Source organism: Paramormyrops kingsleyae, chromosome 4 (genome assembly GCF_048594095.1).
Source record: "Paramormyrops kingsleyae isolate MSU_618 chromosome 4, PKINGS_0.4, whole genome shotgun sequence".
NCBI classification, from domain to species: domain Eukaryota; kingdom Metazoa; phylum Chordata; class Actinopteri; order Osteoglossiformes; family Mormyridae; genus Paramormyrops; species Paramormyrops kingsleyae.
Window position 1 is genome coordinate 27,542,759 of NC_132800.1, and position 14,005 is coordinate 27,556,763.

At 44.1% G+C, this 14,005-nt stretch overlaps 1 protein-coding gene across 3 annotated transcripts in view; it reads right to left on the minus strand.

Annotated features, from left to right (window-relative positions):
- Nucleotides 1–461: 461 nt before the first annotated feature.
- LOC111851398 (ras-related protein Rab-31-like) overlaps nt 462–14,005 on the minus strand; it is a 28,200-nt gene continuing 14,656 nt past the window's right edge. For all 3 annotated transcript variants that reach the window (XM_023826298.2, XM_023826297.2, XM_023826299.2), the window contains 5 exons: nt 7,464–7,616; nt 7,195–7,298; nt 6,627–6,707; nt 3,165–3,341; nt 462–3,072 (listed from right to left, as the gene is read on the minus strand). In XM_023826298.2, the coding sequence (XP_023682066.1) occupies nt 2,905–3,072; nt 3,165–3,341; nt 6,627–6,707; nt 7,195–7,298; nt 7,464–7,616 (683 nt within the window). In that variant the 3' untranslated portion in view covers nt 462–2,904. The remainder of the gene's footprint in view (nt 3,073–3,164; nt 3,342–6,626; nt 6,708–7,194; nt 7,299–7,463; nt 7,617–14,005) is intronic.

The window sequence follows — 14,005 nt, forward strand, 5'->3', positions numbered from 1 at the left end:
GCAGAATAGCCAAAGCCCGTCCAGTTTCTGGCAGATACCGCTTGCTGTGAGTTGTAACCTGTTCACTAAGGGCCCCCATCACATATGCTTGTCCAGCCACAAGCAGAACTTCACCAATGCTGGATATGTACCGAGAGAATAATCATTAACCCGAGGAAGCACCCTGGACGGGCCGGCTCCCACCTGGCTGGGCTCGTGGTACAATCATCCTGACGTATGGAGTGTTCTCTCTGCCTTTACAAATAGCCTTTCTGGTTATTACAAACTACACTGGTTATTTAATCAGTCAGCATCTTTTTTCAGTTATAATCCCAATTACAATGTATATAATCTTTGACTGTATAAAAATACAAGTCATGGTTTATACTAGAAACAATCAGTTCTGCAGATTTCTGGAGATTTGGTTTTCACTCGTAATAAAAACACGTTCCAGCTGTAATGATTACAGAGATTTATGGAACTCTTGCCAAAAAGTCTTTATTTTGCCTTACAGACATTCAACGCAAAACAGTTAAAGCAAGAAGCTGTATGTGATCTCCTTTAGTCCGATGTGAAATTAAGGATTTTGTACAAGAGGAACAGTCAAAACGGACTAAAAAGATAGGTATCATGTCCATAAAAATCTGACACCCGCTTTCAAGCTCTTTCTGATAACCATTTTGGAACCATAAACACAGCTTATCGTATGACAGTGGCGTTACACTTTGTCCAAGAATTACAGGCAACATCCCAGTGTTACAGTGGTCTGTGTTTGAGTTACTATTAAAAACAAACCCTGCAGGCCACAGCTGCACGCATGTTGGAGACGCACATGGTACTGAAGCAGCTAAGGGGAGATTTACAGCACATTCAGCATCAGGCTGCCCCCACTGGGAAACACGCACCAGGAGATGAATGCAAACACTGCATACAAGCCATGTCATGTTTTGGTGTCTGGACAAAGTGTGGATTAGTGGACTTTGGGTAACTGAATTGTAATTGGGGTAGTGGAAAGGTATCGGGAGCAGGATGTGAGCAGATCCCAGCTCACTGAAAGGGATCTGCAGGATCTACACGGCCAAGCAAACATATCATTCACTCCACTGCACTTTTAATTGATGGCTGCAAAAAACTGGATGAAGGTCCTCATTCCAGCAAGGGAGCGACACCGACATTTCATAGATATTTTACACATTCTTTTTGTCACCGGTTCCCCCACATCATCACTGTGTGGCATGAGTCAGCCATTGGGCTTGAACTTTAGCCCCAGAGGAAGTTCTGATAAGCACAGGATCCTGTAACTGAATCCCAAGGAAGCATAACACGTGGAAAAATGCATACATTAACCACATGAAGTCCACAAACGCGTCCTCTTAAACCTTTCATAACAAAAACACACTGGCGTTCACTGAAATCCACACTTGCATGAATCACTGAATGCACAGAGCAGGTCTGTGAATGTCACAAGCACAGCACTGTCCCAACGTGTACGAACATCTCACCTGAGGTCATCGGCTTAAATCGACAGCTTTCAGCAAGGCTCCGCCTCCAGTGCCAACTCAGCGCAGCAATGGATGCGGCTAGAACCTTCCGGGGACTCATTCAAGGAAAGCCAGGTGGGAAGGTGGCTGGAAGGTGCTGAGGACAGGTACCCGTGCACTGGGGGCAGCACAAGTGCCACTCTATGTTATGGATGACATAGGAGGGGCATGACATCACGTGGCGAAGGCATCACCATCCAGCAGCTCGTCAGCTCATTCATTAAACATCCCCGCAACACCAGAGAAACTTTTCCATTTCAAGATCCTTGAATGAAAGCCAACCACCTATAATTGTACGTTACAATCGACAGTACCTCAGGTCAGCGTCCTCTACTGGCCTTAAAAGCAATGAAAGGGGTCAAAATCAGCCTTTTCAGTGAAGCACTCCAGAGATGGGAAACCAACCTTCAACCAGGAACAACTGAAGAGGACCGAAGTCTTGCTGAAAAATGACAACTTTCCCTTTTGCACACACGTAACCACACTGTACTCGAGACCTAATGAAACAGGTGCAGGTGCATGGTAAACACTGCCCCCCAGAGGGCCCGTAAAAACATGCTGAACACCTTCAACCACTTCAGGAATGAGAAACGAACAGAAAACAAACTCCCATGGAAACAACAGACTTTCCAGAACATTTTCCCATGGGGAGAAACACCAGATGGATTTAAAGGTTTTCAAAACAATGATAAAGATTTTATCTTTATTTTTTCCATCAGTGTTAAATACCATGGGATAGAATTGTAAGAATGAAGACCTTAATTCAGTCAACAAAGTATATATATATATATAATTTGTGCCAAGAAAATACTATAATAATAATAATAATAATAATAATAATATCAAACAGAGCCTGCATCGGGGTCAGCAGGAAAGAGAAATATTAACGTACAAGGGAGGGAGAGACTCCGCGGGTCTGAACAACATTCCCAAGAAGGTGGAGAGTTACGAATCGGACAAAAAGGACATTCCAGAAACAGGTAACAAAATGACTTTGTTGCTGATAGGTTTTCCTTTTCTTAAAAGGATTAAAATAACATGTATAAGACACTTAGCATTCCGCTCAGCTCCTATTAAAACCGACAGAGGAGAACAGCACTTTAATTCACAAGGCTCTACTCAGCTCCTCGAACCTCCTCGTGCTCACGTACGATTTTACAAAACCCCTGGCAGACACTCTCATTCCCAAACTGCCCCCTCTCCCTCTGCTCGGCACTAACCGTGTTAAAGGCCAGACCTGCTTTATGATGCTGTACACAAACGTGGTCACTGTGGGCCGCACTACCAATGACATGGCAGGTCAACAAAGACTTTTTTTTTTCTTTTTCTTTTTATTATTTTTCCCCAGGCCTTAAAACAGGAGGCGGAGGGCATGCGTCCCCGTCTACAAGATGAACTTCCCTAGGAAGAATCCGATGAAGATGGCAGCGATGACGACGAGCAGCGAGGGTAGGGAGCTGGAGGCCATGCCGTGCTCCCGGCCCATCAGGGTCCCCGCGCTGGACGCCATGAGCTCTGAGCGAGGACTCTTTCTCATTCGCAAGCCGTCGTCCTGCAAGGGCGAGAGACCATTAGCACACCGCTTGATCGAGGGGCGCTACTTGGACTCGGCACCCTTCATCCCGAGGAGCCCGTACCACACACCTTCAGCTGCCGGTTCTCGTCAGCAAGCTTGCCGACCTCGCACTGCAGCCGCTTGCATTCCTCCATCAGCTTCTTCAGCTCAGAGTCGTCCAGCGAGAGGCTGCCGGCTTTTGCAGAAGCTGGGCCATCTTTGGATGCGTTAAGGATGGGTACGGCCTTGCTCACATCAAGGTCATTCTGAAGACATAGGAGGAGAAGCACTTAAGACAATAAAATAAAGCGGGGTTATGAAGAACTCCTATCCCTGACAGTGTGTGTGTGTGTGTGATGGGGGGGGGGGTTCGTAGGGGCACAACAAAGTGCACCATTTTTCACATTCACTCAGACACGGTCAAGGGGTCACCAAGGTACCCAACCGGTTAACAGCCACTGCCAGAGCAATGTACAGGCATTGCAGCCTGAGAAGCTGCCTTAGGAGCTGCCAGACACAAGGGGGCACTACACCTACAGACTGAATATACCCTTGGAACACAATCACACTCTTAACCTAATAGTAATGCTCCCAAGAAAAGCCAAATCAAATTTCAATAACAACGGCAAGCCACAATGATACTAACTACCACTTGAACACTCACATGCTTGTTTGATTGGTTATATTCACAAAAGGAACAGTGAATAGTTCCTGGATCTCCATGGCAAGGTCTATATTTTTTCCTGGTTTGGGAAATACAAGCAGCCAGCAGCAGAGTGATGGCAGTGATGGCCACTGGCTGAGAACACAGCGGCACAGGTCCCATCTCCCATGCTAAATGCTAATACGGTAGCAGAGTGATGGCAGTGATGGCCACTGGCTGAGAACACAGCGGCACAGGTCCCATCTCCCATGCTAAATGCTAATACGGTAGCAGAGTGATGGCAGTGATGGCCACTGGCTGAGAACACAGCGGCACAGGTCCCATCTCCCATGCTAAATGCTAATACGGTAGCAGAGTGATGGCAGTGATGGCCACTGGCTGAGAACACAGCGGCACAGGTCCCATCTCCCAGGCTAAATCGCTAATACACTATCAGAGTGATGGCAGTGATGGTCACTGGCTGAGAACACAGCGGCACAGGTCCCATCTCCCATGCTAAATGCTAATACACTATCAGAGTGATGGCAGTGATGGTCACTGGCTGAGAACACAGCGGCACAGGTCCCATCTCCCATGCTAAATGCTAATACGGTAGCAGAGTGATGGCAGTGATGGCCACTGGCTGAGAACTCATTGGCACAGGTCCCATCTCCCATGCTAAATGCTAATACGGTAGCAGAGTGATGACGGTGATGACCACTGGCTGTGAACACAGCTGCACAGGTCCCACCTCCCAGGCTGAATGCTAATACAGCAGCAGATGATGTTTAAAAGGCAGCCCCTACCCCAGCACTCTACTTTGAGGCTGCCTCCCTGCACAAACCTGCATTTTTATGCCCTTCATCTCTGAGTCAGCGGTACTTGGGAATCACTGAGTATTATCGCAGTTACAGACACTGGCCAGGTAGAGCAGGAGCCAGCGGCCGAGGGCCGTCGGGGGAGCAGGCCGGGGTGGCAGACAGTCCCTGTGCCGGGACCGAAGGTCACCGCGGGGCGAGTCGCCCACAAGAGCCAGAACAGGGGAGGAGAGACAGGGAGCGAATGGGAACCAGAGCTGGGTGTGGCATCATAGGTGGCTTGACCAGGAATCACCCACCCTTTAAAACCTCAATAACAGTACGGGTGCTCTAGGTGGTGTTTGACTAAGCCAGATTTCTCAGTTAGCTGGGTTAACTTAAGCTAGAAGTCCACGTCACAAGGATGCCTCCCTTCACGCCCATTTGTTAACCCTTTTTAAAAAAAAATTAAAAAAAAAAAACTTGTCTTGTCCGGCACCTTTAGCAGAATCATGGTCTGAATGCACTGCTTTACCATGAGGGGCTCTATAAACTCTGTATAGTGCTCTCATGTTGGTCGATTTCTTTTTATTTTATTTATTTCACTTTTAGCACATGTAAAATATTGCAGTGGCTGAGCTGGCCAAAGAGGAGGGACAGATTAAAAGGAAAAGGAAAAAAAAATTAAAAAACTATATGAGTAAAGCAGAAAACACAATACACAGTCTCCAATTGAAGCACCTTTAAAGGAGAGGGAAGAAAAAGAAAAGGCAAAAGATCAACAGCATCTGAAAGAAGTGCAGAAATGGATAAAATCATGAACACAAGCAAAAATAAAGAAAAAAGAAAGTAACAGCTATACAAACATACAAAATTGTTGTGTGTGCGTGGAGGAGTGCGTTCAAGTATATGTACATGCGTGCTCAATTGTGTAAGCGAGATGTGCGGGCTTGTGTGCGTGTGGTGATGTATGTTACTGTATGTAGTGTAGGGGGTGAGTATAACCGTTTTAAAATTGACGGGGGAAGCGTGGAGGAGTACTGTTTGTGAACAGCCCTCCTCCACATCACCCCCCACTAAGACCCTCAATGTATAGGGTGTGAGTAAAATTGAGGGGCGGCAGCAGCGCAGAGGCGAGTGAGACCACCAGCCTCTGAGTAGTGCCCCCACCCCCCAAGGCCCTGTGTGTATACTGGTATGTGATGACTAAAGTGCAATTAGAACAGGGGGAGGCAGAAGGCCGCGCAGCACAGTGAATAAGGCCATGTAAATGGCCCTCCCCACTGTAGCCTGCACGGCATACACCCACCCCGAGATACTACATGTGTGTGTGGCATGTTGTTGCATGAGGGGGGAGAGGGGCTGGGATTCATAAGACCAGGGGGCGGATTACTCACCCCCTGGAAAACCAGCTAACCAGCTGGCTCAGTAGGCACCCCAGCCCCCCACCGCTGTGCAGGAAGGAGTGGACCCGGGGCCCCCGGCGACAACACCCCGGAGCACCGCCAGCGCCAAAAGCCGCCCCCCACACCGAAGGGCAGTCCGCACTCAAACACCGACTCACTTCTCACTCGACAACAAAAATGTGGCAGACTAGCCCAGGCCCGAGACACGCCACCCCCAACACTGCGCAGGCCGGACAATTCGGTTTGGTAATGCTACTCTGTAGCTTTTGCAGGCTTATGGTATTTTATGCTGGGTTTGTCTTGTAACGGAGACTGGGGTAGCCCTTCAGCCGATATTTGAAGATTACATTGGAAGTGCTCATTTTGGAAGTGTTCATTAAGGAATTTCCTCAGCAAACCCTGATGGCGACTATCGGTCATGTTCTGACATGTGGAAGCGCATCAGCACTACTAACATTCTGCCTGCCTGAAACATCCTGAATGTCCAGTTCGTCTCCTCATTTGCCCAGTCTGACTGGTCTCGCTTCATCCTCCTCCCCCAACCCCCATGGTCTTTCTGAGCACAGAGGGGGTTCCTCCATGACGGCAGCACAGCCGGACACCCAAGCAGGCCATTTCAGCACAGAAGCTCTGAGGACTCTCATGGGAGCCTTCTTACGAAACGGGCATGGCGCTGACTGGTGGGCGTAGTCCCTGCCATCTCACCGCTTTGTCATTTTCTGTAGGCAGCTCGAAGACGCATCTCAGCTTGGAATCCATGAGGTCGTCGGGTTTCGCATCCTTCCACTGCCAGGGCGGGACACAGCCGCGTCAGTCACCAGCTCATGGGTTTCACTCTTTCACAATACAACTTTGACTCTGGGATTTTTAAATGTAGATTTTTTTCATTTTTAATCAAAAATGTTAAGAATACAGTACAACTAGAAAAATGAGTGTTAACTATTAAGTTTCTACTGACATCATCAAAAGTCATGGTGGCAACAGGATGCATCTATATCGTATACAAATAAAACAACCAAGAGGAAACTCAGCAGGACCTATGCTGCCCTCTAGTGTACATAAATACTCATTCCAGGAGCTCAGTGTGATACAAAAGGATTAGACCATTAAAATACAAATGTTACACAGCGAAAAGTAGATCACACCAACCAACAAATTTTCAGAAACAGATTAACACAAGAAGCCTTTATATGAGGGCATGGAGTACTGTGATACAGTGAAACTAATCTTGTAAATATGCAAGATGACAACCAGAACGAGAGACTTTGCTTACCATGGCTTCCATGTCTGAAACATTAGGTGGTGCAAAAATGGTCTGTACCATAAATTTGTGTTTACTTTTCTCGTTGGGGTCATAGTCAAATGGCTGAAGCATTACTGTGGAAGAAAAGTGAGAATACATCAAGTGACGCAGCCAAAGTTTCTATGAGCAACACCATGTCAGATGCATTCAGCACACGGCCAATTCCACCCGTCCAGCTAAATATCAGGTCTGACAAGCAGAGCTGCAGTCTAAAGACACAGACAGGATTGACCTCTTACCGGAAATAGTGATGGTGGCACCAGGCTCGATGAGGCCGCTGTTGGGCCGTACGCAGTACCTGCGTGGTGCCGTCGTCTTCACTTTGAAGCATACTCGTCTGTCTGAAGGGTTGCGCAGCTTGAGGTTCGTGGTGACAACGTCTGTGAAGGGACCTGCAGCACAGCGCAGGCAGGCAGGCAGTTACACGTTAGGGCAGGTTCTGCTGGAGCACTGTCACCGACAAGCCCACAATGAAACAGACATGTCATCAGCTCACTGTCAACGCTGCATCAACACAAGGACTCATCAAGCAACTTTATCAAGCAACTTTATCAAGCAACTTTCCAAACCAAAACCCATTATGAAGCTCACACACAAAGACACCTCACAAGAAACCAGGCTGACTTATAAAATCAACACCAAGAAGACAATATCCCTTTAATGGTACCCAGGAAACCTCATAGCACTGGAACTGTGCATTCAAATCTGGTGAAAAGCACAGCCAGAGAAACCCCAGAAGGGGTTTAACGGCGTCCAGAAGCCTGCACCTTGCTACAGCTCTGGCTGCCCACACGCCCACAGCATGCAGACAGAATGGCCATGGGATATGAGATCACCAGCTTGCGTTCACCACAGCCATTACCATTTTAGCACCCCTCCGGTCCGTTTTAGCCCTGCTGGTCCATCGCCCAGTAGAGGCACCCGCCTCCAGACAGGGCCAGGCGCTGCAGAGCGAAGCCACTGTTAGTAATGAAATGGGAGCCTGTCTGGCAGCTATGGCAGAACTAGAAAACAGCCAAGAATACACTTTGCAAACAGTCACAATCCATTCCTCAGGGCGCTACCCTGTTCTGCCATAACCTGTATTTGCCCTTAGCCTAGTAAATAGGATTTGCCACGGTACTGCATTTGAGCCCATGACTATATCCGGTCAAGTAAATTTTGATGATATTACTGGGTTAAATATATTTGATCTATGGTATTAAAGTTAAACTAGCAAATACTAAATAAATATGTGTTTATACAGTGGCTAGCTAGGCTCTAAATCAGATATGCTAAATGCAACCTAGCAAACACCATTTCATTGACAATGTAACCTTTGGGACGTGATTGTCACACAATGCCTTGATTGTGTTTAAAAACAATAACTCACAAAACTTTTGACATACAGAAATCACAAGGCGCCAAACCTGACATCATTAATAGTGATATTGTGTAACCAAGTGCTTGTGAGTAATTAAATGTGCATTAAACACCCCAAAATAAGTATCTCCATCAAAGCACACTGCTTATAAGTCATATTCTGTGTTATATTATTCATAGTTTGCTTTCTTTTCTGTATCTGGCATATTATAGTAAGTGAGAGCAAGCTGCCCGCTTTATCGAGGGAACTGGGGTTTACGGCCTTTGCTCAAGAAGTCGAACTCAAGTCAAGTCTGTTTCATAAATCTGCAAATCAAGTCATAAAAACTGAAACTTTAGTCAGACTTGATTTGACCACCTCTGTTAATTACAAACAATTAATAAAATATAAAGAAAGGAGAATCACAGAACTCCCGGCTTTCACGTAGTGCCCAGGTTACAAATGAGATCCGCTCCCTAAATCTGTACGTAGGTTGAATTTGTAGGCAAGTTGGAAAAATAATAATACAAAACAATAATTATTATACAGCAATAAAAGTGACTACTGTACTGCACTTTACCAATATGTTAATTGGACTGCAATAAAGCCTTAAGTGATTTCTTAAGTTGTCCTTAAGTGGAACATTCTTATCCCGGGAACTGCCTGTACACCGATGTGGAAATTTTGACTGATACTGATATTTTTTGTCTAAAATCCCTGATAGCAAGTGTCGCTGAACTTGATAGCAAGGGTTGTCTGTGTTGAAACTTGGTGAGCTTGATGGCGCTTATTAGTGGAATGACAATATAAAATTGTCAGGTCTCCCACCCCTACTGTGCATTCACACATCGACACACTTAACGAACCCGAAATGGTTTCTACTTCTGTCACAGTGCATCTCTACATATTGTTAGGTCCATCTCCATAAACACAATATGTAATGTAAAATAATAATAATAATAATAAGAAGAAGAAGAATAATAATAATGAAAGACGCTTTATTGATCCCTTTGGAGAAATCCTCTTCTCGCCAAACCCATCTCGCTCTCCATGACACACAGACACACATGTAGGTGAGAACAAGTTGGCCAGCCACTTGTAACAGTGCCATGGAGCTGGGGGTTAAGGGGTTTCCTCACGGATGTGACTATTCTGGGGAAGCCAGGCATGAACTGCCAAACTTCCAATCACAGCCAAAGCAGCTTAGCCCGCTAAGCCCCCAAAAATCAATCCTGACCTTATAGATCTATGCAGCTGAATTGCCACCTTACTAATGGATTTATTGCAATGGTTTTATGGATCTTCACACCCTACTGCCTGCACATCATCACTCTACATTCTCCTCGTTCTTAATACGTCATGTGTACTTTGAAAACTGACCCATCAATTACCAGTAGTAACTCAATCTTTAGTACTCAAGATCAGATCAAAGGACAGCACGTACAGTATTGGAAAATTTCCAAGTATTGCAATGTGATTTTGTTGTAATAAATATTGTGGTATTTATTCAACAAAAAAAGGAGTTCAACATAAATTTCTCACAAACCCGTCTAGGAGTGATTTAAACAGCAAGTATGAAAATGATTATGATTGTTTCAGAGAATGCATGCAGCACTCATGAAAAAGCAGCAGAGGTAAACTTTAAACTTATTTTTAAACATATTAGATAATCTATAAAAGGAATAATGACAACTCCAAAACTAAGTTATTTTTTCCCCCCATGACAGAGTAAAAATGTTTCCACATAAGCTAAACCCCTTGCACTATAATGTCCATACAGAATTGAAGGTAAGAAAAAAGTCTGACCATAATCTAGCTGACTAGTAAAGTAAGAATTGCATATGCACAACATGCAATGTTGGTATTAATATCGCACATCGTACCACTTTATAATATACTAAAGCCATTTTTCAAATTTAGTACAAAATAATCCCAACCACTGGTTGTGATGTCATTCAGGGCCAGTACCAGTTTTTAACGCCAGTAGAAAACAACCTTGAAGTACCCAAAGTAAGGTACCTGGTGCAGTGAAAAAGCAGCCTGTAAAGAGAATGCAGAATTATGGGATGCTTGAGACTAGGAGCACTTGTTTTCATTCGGCTCATGTAACACAGTGTAAAAGAACCGTTGTAATTTAGAAATGAGATCGCATAGAAGTGTGAATTGCATTTTTTAGAATTAATTGTGCAGTTCTAGCCTTAACAGTATTAACAGGCAAGACTGGTTGGTCCAGTTAGATATTTTCTATTTGACAGATAATAAAAATCTGTTTAGAAACAAGCATGGCAGTCTGAGTACCAAATGTTCAGAATTCACTTAAGTCCACATTGAAAAAATCCAGTGTGATTCTGCACTAGCCTCAGTATTGTGAGGATCAGTTTGGGCAATGACTTTCTTGTAAACAAGAAAAATGTTTACAAGTTCTTACTAAACATCCCAACACGAGAAATTCCAGTCCCAATGTCATGCGTCACAAGATATAGTTTATATTTTACAACATCAGTATGTCAGATTCAACAAAGACTTGAATATGAGACCTGTATATAAAAAAAAAAACACTCAAGCGCTTTGCCAGCACTCCTTAATGGTGCCCTTATTTACCCTCCCAGGTCTAAACACAGCTGCCTCTGAAGCTGGAAGTCCAGTATCTTATCTCCTTCCCATGAGCATCTCTCTCCACTGGAACAGGGAGCATCACCAGCCCACGTCCACTCACCTACTTACCCTTATTTCTGCTATAAATCTCCCCTCTCTGAGGCCACAGCAGATTGTCTGTGTTCTTTGAACCTGTCAGCTGTTAAAGTTAATAGAGCAACGAAGTAGAATCCAACTTAACCTATCCGACTTGACTTTAGTTCATACAATGACGGGCACACTTCCAACTGGCTTTCATAAGAAACAGTCTCAGACTAAGGATTTGGTACTTCAAAAAAGTTTTTCAAAATTACAATGAGACTCTTTTTGACCATGAAAGCTAGTGCTTACTATTTCAAGGTCTTTCATTTAAACAGGAACTATTTCAAAGACTAGACCATTAAACTGTACTCAGAAAGTTAAATCATTGTTCCTCTGCTTCCAACAAAGCCATTATCTTGGCTCAAACGAGTTTGTGCCAGCTTATGCTTAACATGCACCTGTGTGCATATCTCAGGAGAACTAAACAGTACATGGCTGTTAGTGCTGTTATTATATGACAACACAGACAGACAGAGAGAGAGAGAGAGAGAGAAAGGTGTTTCCATGCATGTGACTCTATAAAATGTAAGCAAGCATAGCCTGTTACATTCCTCCCCCCGCCCAAGATCAATGAATAAGCTGAGAGCAGAGCAGAGAAACTCCCTTGTTTTCCAGGTGAAGACAGGCAACCTGTTCTCCATGGGAAAGCAAGATAGCCTGTGCTATTGTTGGACAGGGGAGGAAAGGGGGAAGTGTGTAGCCCTACCACACAATATAGTTAGAAGGAGAGCAAACAGAGGGTACTGATACATAAAACCATAACTCATTGAAAAATACAGAAAATGGTATCATTTAGATAGCAGCAGGCTGTCACCTAGCAGGGTGCCAAACAAGTCATTACACCACTTAGTGTAACCAAGAACATCACTTTTATCAAGCAGCTTAAAATGAGTTTAATCTTACATGTAATCAATTAATTACCAGGGTAGAAGTTAGGTATTTTCAGCATCTAACCAAAATGGAAAAAGGGGGACTGAAGAGTGGGTCTTTCTTCCTCAGAAATACGTAGGGTAATTACCATCCTCAGGAACCACATTCCCCCATTTACAGTCATTAACTCAAGTTGGTTCTCAGAAACTGCTGTTCAACTGATCACTAGGTCCAGGCTGCACAGCCTGCAAGAGAAAGAAAGGGGACTAAGAATCCCCTTTGAACACCTAGGATTTAGTTTTACTAGTATATAAACCCAGCTTGACAGAGGGCTCACTTACAGAGAGCCCCCTACTGTGACAAGCTCCTGTTCGAAAGCCCCCAGGATCCACCTGGAACTCAGCCGTTCACGTTCATCCATCCACCATCAGAATCCAGAAAAGCTTGTTAAAAATGCATGTTGAGCTGGATGAGCAATGTGTTCCAAGCTGACAGTGTGTAAAACCAACACTGTTTCTACTATAACTTAAGCTGTCAAGCTCTGAGTATCAGGGAAGCTGAAGGCCGTCCACTCTTGCACGAAGATCTTACCACAGCCTAAATGTTCATGCAAGCTCCATCCTCTGTGAGTGCGGCTCCCACAGGCAACAGATCCAGGGCTGCCAGAAGTAACTTTGCATAATCAGGTCCAGTCCAGAACAGAGCAACTTTATACCACAGGCATAAGGACACATATATGGATTCCTTACAGTAAAATGAAGCGTGAAAAACAAGAAATTCAAAATAGCACCTATAGACTCTGCAGTGAGAAGTTCAAAGTAAGGGTGAGCTGTGTCATCTTTTGGAAAAAATAATGATGAAAACACATGAATGAGTCAAAAGTTCAAACAATAGCTGAAAGTAGGGTTGAATGGTTTGGGGAAATTATCTAATCATGATGATTTTTCTGACCAATATTGCAACTTGCTTTCCAATCATTTTAAAAAGTCAAGCTTTACTTCAATATACAGTGTGTAATAGATTTAAAACGCAGCATTATAACATGAAATTGGAAGCATGGTTGCAGGATATTGCCATTGCCTGCTATCAGTAGAAAGTATCGGACAGCATATCACTAGCCCAAGAACAGATCGGAATTAAAAGGTGATTACTGATTGTGCGATAGTGCTGCACAATCGTAAAGTCAAAATATCATAAGTCGAACCATATAAAGCAAGGAGCATCTGTATTAACTGGTCAATATTCTAATGCTAGGATGAGAACAGAGTACAAGCATAAAACAATTATCACAAAAGCAGTGATTGGTAAGTTAAATAAACTAATAATAATAATAATAATAATAATAAAACAATTCCAGTAAGAAAACTAATACTACTTGTACCCTTACTAAGGCAGAATTACTTACAGCTCAGCAGCGGAATCAATATTTTTTTTCACACCACGAATGTATCATCTTCCTTGGGTTTCATGTGTTTGTGGGCATATATGCAGTCACCTTGGGCCACTTCTGATTCGTGATCATGATTGTCACACAAGGAAGTTGGCATGAATTTGTAAAATAATTGTCATGAGTTTTCCCTGGGTCAGAAATGCTGGATAATACATATTCTAAATCGCAGCCTTTTCAATTTACTAAGTACATCCCGATCACTTCACTCAGTGCACTCAACTTCACCTCTCGGTGAGGTTGGTGTGAAAGGAGATGCTCAACTCGACTTCCCTGGAAATTTAAAGCGCACTCTCTTGAGCAGCAAAAGGAAAGTACAGCACTCCTGCTGGACACACAATGCATACATCATGAGCAAAATATTTACAATAAAAGCTGAAAATTAG